General features: G+C 33.1%; 1 protein-coding gene across 1 annotated transcript; it reads left to right on the top strand.

The window, feature by feature from the left end:
• Positions 1-581: 581 nt before the first annotated feature.
• Positions 582-16,713, top strand: LOC132271090 (amino acid transporter AVT1C-like). Its single transcript, XM_059772353.1, has 13 exons — positions 582-732; positions 1,553-1,772; positions 2,683-2,981; positions 3,197-3,411; positions 4,090-4,113; positions 10,658-10,838; positions 11,459-11,678; positions 12,617-12,756; positions 13,905-13,924; positions 14,219-14,360; positions 14,559-14,602; positions 14,726-14,788; positions 16,293-16,713. Exons 2-13 carry the CDS (start codon positions 1,600-1,602, stop codon positions 16,386-16,388), a joined length of 1,617 nt encoding a protein of 538 aa, XP_059628336.1. The 5' UTR covers positions 582-732; positions 1,553-1,599; the 3' UTR covers positions 16,389-16,713.
• Positions 16,714-17,527: the final 814 nt, after the last annotated feature.

Raw genomic sequence — 17,527 nt, 5'->3', positions numbered from 1 at the left:
CTATTTGGTAAGAAAGTAAAAAATTTGGATGAAAGGGGGACAAGAAGGGCTGGATTATAGGGAAAAGATTGTGTATTTTTTTTTTTGTTTGGTTGGATAGAAGAAAATAAAATAAAAACTTGTATTAGTTAGGAGAAAATGAAATAAAAAGTTTTAATTATTTTTACCATTATATCTAATAATATTTATAATATTATAATTAAAAACTTATATAATTTAAGATAATATTTACTTTAAATTTTTTATAATAGCTTATTTATCTTTCGTCCTATATATATATATATATATATTTTTTTTTCCTTCATCATTTCTACAAAACAAAGAAAGTTAAGTGTTTTTTCCCTTTCTCCACACCTCTGTATGATTATGGTAAATTTAAAGGGTAAATTACACTCTACTTTTATTACATGTGGTGATCAAGATTAAATGTCCTTTTTACCCCTGAATTTTAGGAATACGAGCGTATAAAAAAAAATATTTAGCTCGCGGAGGAACGCGCGTGTTAATCACGACACTAAAAAGAGGTTACCGGGAAACCAAGATTGAATTGAACGTTCACGAAAAAAGAGCTAACGGAGAGAGGGAGAGATATACGAACTTGTACATATAGGTTGACAGCGAAACAATCAGGTGGTTTTTATTCTAGAGAGAGAAAGCAGAGCTTCTTCATTCCCGAGGCGTTCGCAATCCTCACTTGTCTGCAACATTCACAGAAACCATCCCTCTCAGAAGGTATAAACATCTCTCTAGCTCCAAAACCCTCTGTCTCTCTCTCAAATATAGCTAAGGTACTACTTGAATTAGAATTTCGGTTCTAAATCTGGATTTCACGTCGAACATTCCAACTCTTGAAATTCATCTTACCGAGAATGTCGTTCATATTCCGAATTAAGCAATCATTTTAGCCCGTAATTTTACACAATCGTCCCCATACATAACACACATATACGAGTATTGAGTATATGCATAAATATATCTATATCTATATATATATATATATATTTGTATGTATGTATTTGTTTATGTTTGTAGATTTTTGTTAGCTACTAATTTCAAATTTATATCCTGATTTCATTTACCTCTTTCTTCTGGATGAATGAAAGCGCCGCTTGTAATTTTCCGGATAAGTTTGCTTTGATTGTTGATGATTTAGAGGATATATATATATAGAGAGAGAGGGTTTTATGTACAAATGCGCATCTCCTTTTCTTGCTCTGTTTTTTTTAATTATAATTCAATCAGCTTCTCAAAAGCTTGTAGATGGATATAGATATACACACAAATGCACACTTTTATGTGTATGTATGCATGTTTCCTTTCTTTTTCTGTATTATGTTAGGAAATTTCATTCAAATAAAACTTTCAATCCAAATTTATGAGTTCAGAAAATTTATGTTCTAATGAAAATTTACAGCCCTTAATTTAATTTTTATATAAGATTCTTATATCTGCTTATTCGCTGACCCCAAGTAGTTGGGAAAAGGGATTCTGCTGTTTAATTCATTTGAAAGAAACAGCTGTTGACAAAAGTTGAATGTATTGACATATCAAGGTTTGGCACATTAAAGAAGGCATTTTGAGCAGAGAGATTTAGAGAAAATGAAGAATGCAGTTTCTGACCAGAGCTTTTACATTGAAAGCGAGGACGAACATGAGGAAAAGGAAATTCACGAAGATGATGGGAATTATTCAGATTCCTCCACTAATTCGGATAGAAACCAGGAGCAGAGCAAACCCAATTCTTACAACACCACATGGCCTCAAACTTACAGGTAAACTTCTCCCTCCCTCCCTCCTTCCCTCTCTCTCTCTATCTCTCTCTCGTGTGTGGTAAGTGTTGTTTTTATGTTATACTGTATTCAAATTTATTAGTTGTTACCAAGGTAGGTACTTCACGGCCTTCCAAAATAGAAGGTCGAGGGTTCAAGTCTGCAAAGTGGGTGTGCGTGTGAGTCTCAACTAGGGAAAAGAAAATTTCATTAGTTGTTTCTATGTTCTGCTTTATTATTTTTGGTGTGTGCGGAGTATGGTATGTTTTGTCTACTAGACTTTCTAGTCACAATTTTTGGAGACCCTAAAATTCCCTGGTCAAGCACCAAAATGTCTATCACAAAAACTCATAATTGCCTACCTTTCAACCTAAATATTATAGTGATGTTTGTAGTCCAGTAAAAGAGTTGGGTCGTTATTTTTTGGGACGGGGATTTCTGGCATTCAGAAGTGCTTTAGAGTTTAGATCTTTGGTTCCGAAAAATGACAAAAGACAACTCTGCGGACACCCAAAATACACACAACAAAAGATAAGAAAAAAGGAAAAGGAAAAGAAGTCCACCGAGAGTTTTAATTTGTGTTGGCATTAATTTGGGATATTGGCTGAAACATTAGAGTTGAAGTTATTATTATTATTATTGTTGTTGTTATTATCATGGTTGTAATTGTTGAATATTTTTCCCTGTGTTGCTTCCTTCTTTATTAGCATATATATTGGAAACTATTGAATTATATGCTAATTAATAAAAACTATGTATGTATTGAAAATGGTATAAAAGTCTTTATTTCTTAGGTGTATCAATTAATTAATTATACTCAATATCCTGATATGTTAGTTTTTTTCTGTATAGTGCACTGCTCATATATCTTGCTCAGACACTTAATAGTTTTTTGTTTCAATCAATGTTTCAGGCAATCAATTGATCTGTATACTAGTGTACAATCTCCAAGTCTTCAGTTTTTGGGCACTCCTACATTATCAAGATTTGGCAGTTCATTTTTTGGTTCATCCCCTTTGATTAAACCTCTATTACCAACCGCAGTAGACGAGCAACAGCCACAGCAAAGGCGTAGTTCTCATTATTTGCCTCCTCCTATTCCATCAAGGAAATCTTTTGTAAAGAAGGCGAGTTCTGACCAGAAATCCTTTAAGGTCTCACATGAGGCCCCAATCTCTCGCCATAGCTCATTTGGCCAAGCTGTGCTAAATGGTATGTTATAGAACATGATCTTATTTCACTTTTGTTGAATGAAGGTGCAGATGGTTAAATATCCTTTGATGGAAAAAAAGTAAATTGTAAAGTTGAACTGCCATATAAAATTGTGTTTTCATTCTCATGAAGACAAATCATCCAGTTCTATGTAAACTGTACCAAATCCATTTCGGTAAAATAATTTTTTTTTTTTCTCTTGTGGTTTCACCAAGGCATGAATGTCCTATGTGGAGTTGGAATTCTTTCTACTCCTTATGCTGTTAAAGAAGGAGGATGGGTTGGGCTTTCTGTATTGTTTATCTACGGATTGCTTTCTCTCTACACTGGGATCCTCTTGCGCTACTGCTTGGATAGCGAACCTAGGCTTGAGACTTACCCGGATATTGGTCAGGCTGCCTTTGGTACTGCGGGACGTTTCGCCATCTCAGTAAGTCTCATTAATTCTTTCTTTTCCTTTCTTCTCATATATTGTTTTGTAGATATTCAACAAATTTGTTTGGAGAAGCAAAAAATTAAAAGAGGTTTGGTAATCTTTATATACAGAATTTTTTGCTCTATAAAAGAAAAAAAGGCACAACTCTGGCCCTCTTATGGCAGGGGAGCAAGAAAACCTTTGATTTACAGCATTGTTCTTTCTCCAACTTAATTTGAAAAGTTGTTCTATTCATTGCAATGCTTCTTCATTCCCATCTTTCATCAATTTCCAGAGTTAATGGAATAATTTGATATAATTCATATAACAAGTAGTTTATACATCCATGCCAATGTTTGATAGTTCTATTTCTATATAATTTTCCTGCAATACGATATGATCTATTGGGTGAAATATATATCTAAGTTGTGTAGACTGAAAATTTAATATTTTCTATGGCATTGGCTTTTAAAATGGAAAGATAATTGTTGAGAGTTGCAGAAATAATGATGGGAAGTGACTTATTTTCTGACAGAAATTATGAAGGGAGAGATAAATTCCAGATGGTAAAAGTTTGAAAGCAAAAAATGGAGAACTATCTCTTTTATTTGTTGATTTTTTGAAAAATTTACAGGAATGCATTACGGGCTGCTGACTGTGTGTTTGGTTTTGTGTTGTTTTTCATGGCTGCAGATAATATTATACGTGGAGTTATATGTAAGTACAGCTGGCTAAATTGAGTGCGTGTGTGCGCACACATTTGTTTTTTATCCTTGTATTACTTTTATCCATATTTTGAGGCCTACTATAGTTGCATTGCATTTTTCAGACAAATTTCAAATCTACGCAAGGTACGTGGAACACATGCATTTTGTTTCAGTGAGGACTACCCAGGTCTTGCTTAGTCCTTCAGTTTGGAGCGTAATGTCCGTTTCCTACTTGAATCTCTGACTAATAGCTTGTCTGTGAGACATTAAACTGACCAAAGACCATGTGCTAGTTTCATTCATGTACATATGACTTTTGTTTGGAATTGCCACAGCCCTTTGATGCTTTTATGAATCAGTTATTTTTCTATCTTTAATGACCATGTGATCATGGGTTCACTTTCTTGTTATATATTGAGAGCTATGTCAACTTCGTTGAGGGAACTTGGGAGCTACCACTTAACATAAAGAACGATATTGAATCAGATTGTAAATTTAATCAATCAGGCTGCTTTATTTATCACTTTTCGACCAAGTTGAACCTATTGCCCGGTGTTTCTTGATCATTTTTCAAATGCTGATATGTCATGATTTGGTGATTGTGATGATTTATATTCGGAAAAGAGGGAGATTTGAGTGGTCTTCTGCCTCTAGCACTGCAGACGTGAAAGAACTAAAATTAAAAAAATTATTTTCATGGACCTGTCATGTTAGTGGGCTACAGTTAGCCTCTGTATTGCTGGCCCTGTTGAGCATTTTTCATTTCCCTCCCTGTGAAGCATTGCCATCGTCAACTGCACAAGTACGTTGGCCATGTCAACCTAAAAGTTGCATGAGACTCTATCTGGATAAGTACCATTAAGGATTCTCATTTCTCACCACACAATCTAAAGGTTGAGTGTTCAAATCCCACTGGGGCCACCCCAGGAATTTTTCCAGTAATTGCCCGGTGCATATGAGATGGGGGTACTGCATGTATCCGGTGGTGGATTATGGGATGCTGTACAAGGCCCAACACCACCATCGTCGGCAAAAAAGAAAAAAAAAATACCATTAAGGAGACAAACTTTTTAAAATTAGTATAAAATAAACCCTCTTAATTAATGTATTTTGACTGTCTGATTTCTTTGATTCTTCCTTTTTACCCCCCTCAACAGTGTCTCCACGGCTTAAAAACTGATATAAGAACTGAATGACTCGTGATGTCATTTACAAGTGATATTTGGAACACTTAAATTTGGGGTTAAATATCAAGGTAGAACCATTATATGGCTACTTCTAATCCTTGATGCTAGTACGTAGAGACATTGTTGATTGGCAAACTACACAGATAATATGTAAAAGATAAGAAACATATATTTGATAAAGGTCTGTTCCTTTGCTAGAACTTAGCTATCTCTTTATTACATTTCATGATGTGTGTGAATTTCTTTAAATCATTTCCTATTTGCTCCAATTTAAAACCCCAATTTTCATCATCATCATAGGATATCCTTGCCTTTTTCCCAAATTAATGGAGTCGGCCTCATGGATTCTCTTTCTCCATTCTATTATATTATTTACCATGTCTCCTCTAATATTTAATGCTTTAAAGTCATTTTTAATTACTTCATTCCATATTTGTTTTGGCCGTCTTCACTTTCTCTTACCTTCTATGCAAACTAGTCTTCCTTTTCGGTGCATCAACGGGCCTAAGTTCTATATGTACATGCACCTAAGTCTATTTTCTCAAATTTTATGGCTAATAGGTGCTACTCCTAGAATCTCCCTCACATTTTGATTAGTAAAACTATCTTTCCTAGTCACTCTTATCATCCACCTCAACAACACTCTGCCTCTTTTAATATTGTTGTCCTAATAGCCATCCTATAAAATTTTCCTTTTAACTTCGTTGGTATTGTTTTATCACATAAAATACCACTAGCTTGTCTCCATTTAGTCCAACCTAGTTCAACGCTACTAGTAATATCATCATCTATTTCCCCATTTTCTTGTACTAATAATCCTAAGTATCGAAAATGATGATTTTTAGTGACCTTATGGTCTTGGATTGCTATTGTTATATTGTTACTTTCCGATTCTTAAATGAATTTACATTCCATATATTATGTTTTAGTTTTACTAATTTTTAGACCTTTTGTCTCTAGTGCATTTCGCCAAGTTTCTAATTTATACTCAAGTTTTCCTTTGAGGTATCCACCAACTCTATGTCATCCTCAAACAACATGCACTATGGCATGTCTTCTTGTATATCTTTTGTTATTTCATCTAAGACTAGTCTAAATTGGTATGGGCTAAGTACTGATCTTTGGTGTAACCCTACTTTTATAGAGAAATTGTTAGTTTCTCCACAAACAGTATGGACTCTAGTCTTTGTATCCTCATACATATCCTTAAAAATGCTAATAAGATTTAAAGGGACTCTTTTTCTATGTTAGGCCCACCAAATTATATCTCTTGGAACTCTATCATATGCCTTCTCTAAGTCTATGAAAACCACGTGTAGATCTATTTTCTTACTTCTACATTCTTCTATCAAATGCCTAAGTAAATGGCCTCCATAGTAGATCTTCACATAAGATCAAATTGATTTTTGAACACTGTGTTTTCATTCCTTACCCTTTGTTCTATAACCCCTTCCCACAATTCCATTGTATGACTCATTAATTTTATTCCTCGATAGTTACTACAATTTTGTATATCACCTTTATTTTTGTGATTTGGGACAATCGTAGTTTTCCTCCATTCATTAGGTATCATTCCTTCTTTTAAAATTTTATTGAATAAACTTGTTAGCAAGTCTATTCCCACGCTTCCTAGAGTTCTCCAAACTTCTATTGATATGTTATTAGGCCCCACTGCTTTGTTATTACCCATCTTTTTAAGTTCATCCTCTATTTCTCTCTTATTGATCCTATTTATCATTCTCATATTATGTTCATCACGTGTAATTTCTTCTTTAGAATGTTCCTCATTCAAGAGTTGTTGAAAGTATTCTTTCCATCTATTTAATATGTCCTTCTCTTTAACTAATATTTTTTTCATCTATATCCTTAATGCACCTAATTTGATCCATGTCTCTAGTCAATCTATCCCTACTTTTTGCTAATTTATAAATATCTTTTTCACCTTCCTTTGTACCCAATTTTTCATACACTCTATTTAACGCATATTCTCTAGCTTTGCTTACCATCTTCTTTGTTTCACTTTTTAATTTTTTAGATTTTTCTAAATCCTCTTGTTTTTTGATTTTTTTGCCATTCTTTAAAGCTCTTTCTTTTATTTTGAACAATTTGTTGTACCTCCTCACTCCACCACCATATTTTTCCTTTTCGATAAATTTCTTACCTTTAGTCTCTCCTAGAGTCTCCTTAACTACCTTCTTTGTATGATGCAATTTTGGACCATAAATTATTTATGTTTTCATTCGAATTCCATTGTTTTCCTTGTCCAAATTGCTTTCTAAATGTCATCTTTTTATCTCCTTTCAACTCCTTCCACTTATGGTTTATTGGCCTCTCATTGCTTTTTGGCGTCTAATTCGTTTGATTGACAAGTGTAATATAGTCTATGTTGGTTTGTTAGACACCCACCGGGAACTACCTTACAATCTTTACATGCACATTCCATTCCCCTCTTCTATATAGACAATAATTAATTTGTGTTTTATTTAAACCACTTTAGAATGTTATTAAATGTTCTTCTATTTATTTTTATTTTTAAATGTATTTACTATGGCTAAGTCATATGACTTCGCGAAATCTAAAAGTGTTTCTCCTTCCTCATTTCTTACCCCAAAACCATACCCTCTATGAATCCTTGTGTATCCTGTTCTCTCAACTCCTACATGCCCATTAAATTCACCGCTTATAAATATGATTTCATGTCTTGGTACACTTTGTATTCATTAAGTCTAGTGATTTCAAAAATTTCTTTTTTGTGTTCTCGCCTAATGCTCTTTGTCGGGCATAGGCATTTATTATATATAGGCTATAGCACTAAGTACCTACAACAAATTTTATAGTTATTAGTCTATCTCCTTGTCTTCTAACTTCTACCACGTTATCTCTTATATAATGGTCTACCACTATGCCTACCCCATTCCAATGATTATCTTCACCACCCGAATAGAAAAGTTTATACCCTTCACCGATCTCTCTAGCCTTTTCACCTTTCCATTTAGTCTCTTGGAGACAAGCTATGTTGATTTTTCTCCTTTTTTTTTTTTTTCGTATCCATAAGTTCACTACATCTTCCCGTTAAGGTCCCTATATACCATGTTGCTAAACTTATTTTCTATCTTTTATTATTTTTAGTTTTGTTATTATAACAAGAATCCATCATAAAGGATTGACTTAAATTTTACTGCCGGCTGCCTACCTGACACCAACCCACCTCTTTCAGTGGGGAAAAAGATATCTAGTTCTCAATTTAAAGATAAATATATATAAATATGTTAGTACTCTTTTCCTTTTCTAGTTTAATGAGTCTCCTAGTCATAAGCAACATAATATTATACTTTTACATCAAATGAGCTATCTTTTGTCTACCCTAATACACAAAAATAAATAATGCAATAGATAAAATGTCTGTGTATATAATACAATATGTATCTGACCTATCTATGTACAATAAATAAATAATACAATAAATAAAACCCCAAATTTCTTCGTCCTTTTTTTTTTTACACAATTATCACTAGGTACCAAGCTTGGTACAAAATTTGGTAAAATCAAACATATAAGTTCATAAGGTGACGCATTATTAAGTTTAAAATTTAAAACTTTCTTATATTGAGTTATCACGCTTAGGCGTTTTTTCTCAAGTGGGTGTCACCAATTTTTTCTGGCATTTACTCCTTTGTGCTCTTTGCTTGATATCAGAAAATGGAAAATGCTTGGTTATAACATTTTTCATTGACTACAATATGTCATGGTTGCTTATAAAGACCATGGAGAACCAAGTTCATCTGTTGTGAATTTAAGTAGTTTATTGATCCAAGTCAGCAGGTTAATTGGTCTGGTGAAATTTTTAGTATATTTAGCAGCTCTTAATCAAAATAGGACCTGGCAGGTAGAATTTTGGGAAAGAAATAATTTGCCAGAAACAGTGCTATACATTATTTTACCTTTTGTTACAAAATCAGTTAAAAGTATCCATCTTTTTTAATTTAAAAGTGCTGCTTATATTTCCAGTAAGAGTAGTATTTTTAATTCCGTGAAGCATTTTGCTCTTTTTTTTTTTTCTCTCTCTCTTTCCCCTTCTAAACCAGCAAAGGTTTTTATGCGCCCATCATTTTGATATTTTGTTGAATTATTTTTTAGGGAAAACTACGTATAGGTAGAGTTAGGAGTCCTAAATAACAAAATAGTCTATTTTAAAGTTCAATTTTCAATTTGACTGAATTAAATAAAATAATTACAAATACATCAAAAATTATTATTAAAGTCTAAAATATCCTCCAAACTCTTATTTCAAAATACCAAAATATCCTTCATAAGATAATATAATTCCAAATTAAAGCCTCTTTAATTCCTGTTTATTTCCTTCTCCAATATATATATATCAAAGTAAGTTGTCCCAAATTATCTATCTGTTCAAAGTGATTGAGTGCATAATCTATACTAAGACCAAATTCACGAATAAAAATTAAAAAGTAAAAAAATAAACAAACTCCCCAAAAGAAGTGAGGTAATTTTGAAATCAGTCCATTGCAGGTCCTCTCAATGTTGGAGAAAAGTATTCTAACTAGCTACTAGGAAAGAAAAGAGAGATTCTTGCAGGTCTTCTCAAGAGTTTCTAGCTTGCTTTTTCAAACCCAAATCAAAGAGTTAGAAGAGGAACAGATTATTACAACCCTATGGGGTGTATCCAAGTAGGAAGGAATTAATCTATGGAAATCAACAAGGAAAAGACGAACCACTGGAAGAGGGTATTGTAGATTATAACAAATGAGAGGCTATCATATTTTGTACCTACACCGATAGAATAATATAGCGAATGTGTAAAATAAATTTAGGTTTGTAAGGGACTCTGTAATAGATCGTCTCTTGTTGCAATGGATTCGATTCGTTTTTTATGGATTTTCTTCTCTAATGTACAACGCTTCCTTCAAGTACAAAAACCACATATCAAGATCCGATAATTTCCTTTTATATATATATATATATGTTGGAATTATATGATATTAAGAATGATATTTTGGTATTTTGAAATGGATGATATTAAAAAGAATATTTTGATATTTTGGAATGAGAGTTTAGAGGGTATTTTGGACCTTAACAAAAATTCTTGATGCATTTGTAATTATTTTGTTTAATTCAATCAAATTGAAAAATGAATTTTTAAAATAAACTATTTTGTTATTTAATACTCCTAATTCTACCTATATGTAGTTTTCCCTATTTTTTAACTAAAATGTGGAATATAATCATAAGATTTTGGCTCTCTCTCTAAGTGCTGGGGAACATCATCCATATCTCGTAGACTTGCTAAGCATCATTTATATTCCTATAGCACTGCAGGTCACCAATCCAGATTTTTTCTCCTTGCAGGCTTCTTGCGTAGACTACTTAATTTTGGAGAGCGACAACTTGTCATCACTATTTCCAAGTGCTCATTTAAATTTGGGAGGATTTGAATTAGACTCACACCATCTGTTCGCATTGTTGGCGACGCTTGCTGTTCTTCCTACTGTTTGGCTCCGTAACCTGAGTGTTCTTAGTTACATATCTGGTGACTATATTATTTCTTAGCATTATATTTTGAGCAAATTTTAGATTTTAATCTTCTCAGCTATACTCTTTCAATTTTTTCTATATTCAGTCACATTATGCTACATTATGGATCTGGGAGGACTGCATTCTCATACCAGTTAAAATTGCTGTATAACATAGTGATTCCATTTTGTCATTGCATGGAACGGGTGAAACAGTTGCTCAGTCTGTCACGTGGTGGTTGCCTGGTTGGTAAATCAAGTTGATTGCTTTAGGTGACAGAGAAGTGATAAGTATTCTCTATTGATTGATACTTATCATGCTGCAATGCAAAGTCCCACCATTATTTAGGCCGCAGCTATTATAACGGGATAAGATGATTATGGTCATCTGAATACAGGCCTGGGTCCTAAACTGTATGTACAATGGTTAATTAGACTGCATCGTGATGCTGAGACCCTTATGGGCCTTTTTGGTAGGTTAAAGATCTATAAGCTTAAAAAAGTTTTCCAAGTCTTCTCATTCGTGCCAAAACGTATTTGGGTATTTATTTGTGTATGGTGTGCATTTCAATTAATTTGACCTGCATTATCCAAATGCATCATGAAAAATTCTTAATTGTTCTTCCTTTGTTTCCAGCTGGCGGAGTAATTGCATCAGTATTGGTGGTCATCTGCTTGTTTTGGGTTGGCTTGGTGGATCATGTTGGCTTGTATGACAAAGGGACAACGCTGAATCTCACTACTTTTCCTGTTGCTATTGGTCTATATGGCTTCTGCTACTCAGGACATGCTGTCTTTCCCAATATATACACTTCAATGGAAAACCGTAACCAATTTCCAGCAGTCCTATTAACTAGGTATCTAAAAATACTGAATCATCTCATGTCTCATCAAAATTCAGAGGTTAAAACACATTTTATTATAAAATAGTTATTTGTTCAATATACATGATCAGATAAATGCTTATCATCTTTACATTTCTGTTTGAAACTTCAAACATTTTAACAGAGTATTTATGACTCTTAAAGTTTGTTTACCTGTAGAATCCTTCACAATATCCTCTCTTGAGTAGGTTGACAATTAGTTCAGATAATCCTTGCATGAAACCACACTGGCATCCTGCCACTATGTCTGCTTTATGAGTACCATATGAGAATGGGGACAAAGAATAACCAATAGCTATAATTTGTGAAACATGAACATCAAAATAAGATGTGGTCAGGAAGTCAGAGGACACGGACATGCTGACTTGGAAACCTTTAAAATGTAGGACATGGAAAAGGATGGAAATGCCAACAAAGCTATACTTTTATATATGGAAAATGTTTATTTATTATTTATTAAAGAATCTAACGCTGTAAAATTACATAGGGTAATTTATGAATCATAGCAAGTATCAATCACCTATTTTGCACAAACACAGGCATGCTGAGGGCCTGGAACTATGTTTATGCATGTCTGTACTTACAAATGGATCTTGTGTACTTGACTTCGTTCTTTCTTCCATCCTTCCTTTTTTAATAAAACATCGATGCGTTTTTCTTTCACTTCTTTAAATGTAATAAAACGTATTAGTAAATTTAACATAAATATTATATTTTACTCTTTAAATTATTGACATGTCTAAGATGTCAGACAGGTGTTCAACATGATACTAGGAGTGCTGCATCCGATACGAAGTACCCGTGCTTATTAAACTATGGCATCTAAAGATTCTAATATCCCTACATTGGACTTCCTTATAGTTTTAGAATTTGTCTTATTATTCTTATCTCAAAATTCTTTTTGATTGCAGTTTTGGTATCTGTACTTTGCTGTATGCTGGAGTTGCTGTGATGGGATACTCAATGTTTGGAGAATCAACATATTCCCAATTCACTCTTAATATGCCCAAAGATTTGGTTGCCTCAAAAATTGCCGTATGGACTACGGTAGGTCAAGTATAACATAGTTTTAAATATCTTCTAAGAATTCTTATGTATGCAAATGTTATTTCATTCATTATCATTTTATTCCTGCAACTGTGTTAATTGTGTGGACTACGTTATGCAGATATGGTTTTAATCTAAATTTCTTCTAAAAGTTTGTATTTATATAATGGTAATTCAATAAATTGTTTTTTTTGGGTAAAACTGTTTATTGTTATTTTCCTACAACTGTGATACCTTTTTAGTCAAATAAGTCGAGTGACACATTCCAACTGGGAATTGTGCTCTCTTTTAGCTTTATCTATTGTCAGGGTATCTAGGAAATAAAGCTCATTAGAAATGGCTGGCCATTAAAACGTAAATTTTGTGTGTTCTTGGGCTATCCTCTTTTCTTGTGCACTTTAGTGATTCTTCTACTTACAATGAAAATAAAGATTATAAAATAGAAGTAGTTAGAAACTCATAAAATCATCTCAACTCAACACAAAAGACTTGTGCCAACTAATCGGTCGGCTACATGGACTCTGTTCTACAATTACCATATCTTTCCTTGCTATCTCAGCTCTTGCTAGTTTTGGTCTTCCGACTCTTATTGCATTACCTTTCAATATGGACTATGGTACTCTTCCTCTCTGGTACATTTATTAATCTCCATTATAGCATGTCAAATCATCGTAATCAGTTTATTCTGGAAATCTATTTAATGCTACTCAAGTATTTATGAATGTGTTCATTTATAATTTTATCCTCTCTGGTCTTATTACACATTCATCGTAATTTTTGCATTTTGAGAATGCTCATTTTATGGCAATGATAGCTTTTGTACCATGAAGGATGGTGGTGTTATATAGTCTTTATAAATTTTTGTTCATTTTCATATGTATACATCAGTCATGTAATAAAAAAACTCACTATTAAAATGATAGTGGTTCAACCCCACTGTTAATCACCCAGATCTTGAGCTCTAATTATAGTTTGAGTTCAGTGAATCAATGGGTGCAAAAAATCCCAAGTTGAGTTGTAGCTCAGTTCACTTTAAAGTTTCATTGTTATGAGTTGTTTTTGTGCATGTTTTGATATTAGCCTTTAAATCTCAGTTTGTGAATTGGTGGTTTTAACTTATAGTTGCTTTTTGCCTTTTGTTTCTGCAGGTAGTTAATCCATTTACCAAATATCCTTTTTCCAAAAAATAAATATATGTGGACAAATGCTGTAGCAGAAAGTAACTCTTTGCATCTATTACCATTCTATTTGGAACAATTTATATGGGACACGAAATGACTTAATTAAAAAAAAAAAAAATTATAGTTCAGATTTCAGATAAAAATGTAGGTATAAAAGAATTATATGGTAAATGAGAGAAAAATTACTACAGTTTATATTCTTCCATAATGAGCATGGAAGTGAATCTATTTGAGGTGTAGTATTTGCAGCTTTGCTCTCTTTTTTCCTCAACTAGAACCAAATATGCATTAACCTTATCTCCGGTGGCAATGAGTCTGGAGGAATTGATGCCGTCAAACAATGTCAAATCTCACGTGTATGCAATTATCATTAGAACAGCATTGGTGATTTCTACCTTGATTGTGGGTCTCACCATCCCCTTCTTCGGTAAGTCTTCATCCTGGGTTGTTGACATGATGTTATGTTTAGAACCTTGGTCAAAACTCATTTATTAGTTGGTCCTGCTAAACCATTTCATAGATGTTGTACTGTTTGGGAAATATCCCTTACTTTTTTATTTCTCTCTCACTTTTACTTTGCAACAATTAAATTATAGCATCACTGTATCTCTTTCTCATTTTACAGGTCTGGTGTTGGCACTGATTGGATCTTTACTCACAATGCTAGTAGTAAGTTTTTTTTTTTTTGGTTATCTCTGCCCGTTGGATTCTCTTGCTTTTTTTTTTTTCCTTTCAAATAAATCAAATTGAAACAAACCAAGCCTGGTTTAGTAATTAAAACTTCTATGGCAGACCTTGATACTTCCTTGTGCTTGTTTTCTGAGCATCATGAAGGGAAAAGTAAATCGTATTCAGGTACATCCAATTTTTTCCCCTCTATCTACACTGATGCAGTTATAATTCCATTTAGTTTTGTTAGTTATGCAACTTTTACCCCCTTTCCAAATCATATTTCATGTTATCTGCAACTGCATGCCAAGCATTATAGGCATTTGATTTTGTGAGAAAGGTTGCATAGTGTATAAAAGTGTGCATTATAGGCATTTGATTTTGTGACATAGTGTGCATAGTGTCCGAAAGACGTTGGTCCATCTCTATTGGGCAGGTTTCTTCCAAACAACCATTGGTGGTAGTTAGTTGTCCCAGCAGGGTCTAAACGAAATAGTTCATGCTTTAACTCCCCATCTTATATCCTTCAAAACTTTTTGTTGTTGGCACCGACGTGAGAAATATTACCTTGTACTGCATTGTACAAAAGTTGAATCAGAATTGAATCTTTGTGCCATTTTAAAATTGATTCCATATCTCCTTTAGAATTTAGCTTTTCTCTTGCTAGGTTACCAATAAAATACAAGAAGATTGTTCTAATAAGGTGTATGGCCCCGACAGAGGGGAGTTCGAATCTTTCATCAAGCAGCCATAAAATAGTTACTCGTATTTACAAAATGAGTGATCCATAATAAGTTATTTGCATGTGAATAGAATGCCCTTTTGCTTCGCTAACTTTCTTTCCCTGGAAAATAACTCCCACTGTCAATGCTTTTGGGGAGACCAAACCGTCTTAACTTCCACCTTGAAAAGAAGAGGTACCACTAGCCCACATGCCATGGTTGCTTCACTAATATTCCATTTGGTTTCTCATACCAGTCTACTCTCCCCACTCATTGACCTAAATTGGCTAATAAATTATTAGCTTATCTGAAATGAACATGCGTGTTTATTGAGTAAAAATGACTTGTAAGAATTCTAATATCACTACTCCGTTTGGATACACTATCATTTCTCTCATTTTAAACAACCCAAACACAATCTACACTATCCTATCCTTTCCTTTCTTTTCTTTTCTCTCACTATCCCTCCAAATATCTCAATCCAAACGTAAATGAAGACCAAAATTGCCATAGAGCTTCAATTGTTCCCTTAACAAAATCAATCACAAGTTTGGACTAACATTAAATCTCTCTATATTTGTTGCTTTATATTTGATCGACATCACACCACCAGTCCACCTCTTAGAAAATTTGTATTCTAACAATTTTCTTACCAAAGGGAACAAAACTAAATGTTATATATCTGGTTACCAAGAAGACGAGAGGATATGAAATCCTAGAACAGCCACTTTTTCCCTTACTGCTGGTGAATACCCTTTTTTTTTTAGTTTCCTGCATGTCCAAGGCTACGGAGCTGACTATATATATATATATATATATATATATATATATATATATATTTAAAAAAGTAGTAGAACATGAAAGGATGCAGTTCATGGAACCTGACTTGTCTGACCTATATACTCTTTTTTGCTTATGCTAATTAATGACTCAGTTTTTTATTAACAATTTTTATTTATTTTTGGTAGGTGTCGCTCTGTGTACTTATTATTACAGTAGGTGTTGTATCGTCGGCCTTTGGAACCTATTCAGCACTCTATAATATTATTAAGACTTTCGGCTGAAGCTTTTGGTAATGTCTCCAACAATGAGAGATCTCTATGCACTATGTGCTTTTTTATTTCTTTGGGGGACTGATATTGTAGACTAGTTTGTGGATTTTCTGTCATTTTGTTCTCTGTAATTTTCTATCTCCCATTCTTAGTCTTAGAAAGAAAAAACTGCATCTATTTTTTAATCACAGTGTCCTTGAGAGAGCCGTGAAGAGCTCCACACCCAGGTGTTTGGTGGACATCAGTGAAGAAGTGAGACCTTCCTTGTCATGCGTTTGTTCAGTGAGGTTGAAAATGACTCTTTTTTTTCTTTTTTATTAATTTGAAAATTTATTCATGCTATTCTGGGTAAGTGCAAAATTTTTTTTTTTTTAGTTAAAAAGTAAGCTTGTATATATAGAGAAAAGGTATAGAGAAAAGGTGAATAATGTACAAGGAGTGCCCCAGAGGGCACCAAAATGAGTTACAACAGGCAAAAGCCTACAACCAGCTTAAACAACTTGAAGAACCTTCCAAGGATAGCCCAAAAAAAAACTTTGCTATATACAAAATCTGCAAATAACCCGTGCTCAAAGAAAACCACCCACATTTTTCCAGCAAATAAGGACAATTCTTCAATTTGAAGACCGAAATATCTAAAATGCATTTAGGACACCCAAAAAAAAAAAAAAAGTGATTTCAGCAACGGTTGCCGTCTTTTTAATTGCAAAATAAGAATTATAGGTAATCGTGCGTTACATTACAATATATATGGATGTTATATATATTAGTTATATAATATATATTAATTATTTACCAATATATTAATTTGATTATGTATATATTATGCACCATTCTATATATTAAATAAACTCACTCTATGTTATATATATGTTAAGTGAATATGATTTTAATCAAAATTCAATTCGATTCAAATCCAAGTTAAATAAGATATGGATTAAAACATTCAATTCCATAACTTGTTGGCGATCCGAATTTGATAATTCATTAACTTAACAAATCGGATATGAATTTAATCAATTTCGTTGACCTATGAATGACTTGCCAGATTGAATGTTTCAATCCACCAAGTTGATTCCATTAGATTATTGAATTGGTTTGATGATATAGTTTGAACCAAATAAATTACACAATATGAATATTTTGTGGTT

Source organism: Cornus florida, unplaced genomic scaffold, assembly GCF_030987335.1.
Source record: "Cornus florida cultivar Cherokee Brave unplaced genomic scaffold, ASM3098733v1 CherokeeBrave_3.0.0_Hap2_Chr08, whole genome shotgun sequence".
NCBI lineage: Eukaryota > Viridiplantae > Streptophyta > Magnoliopsida > Cornales > Cornaceae > Cornus > Cornus florida.
This window is presented reverse-complemented; position numbering and strand designations above follow the sequence as displayed.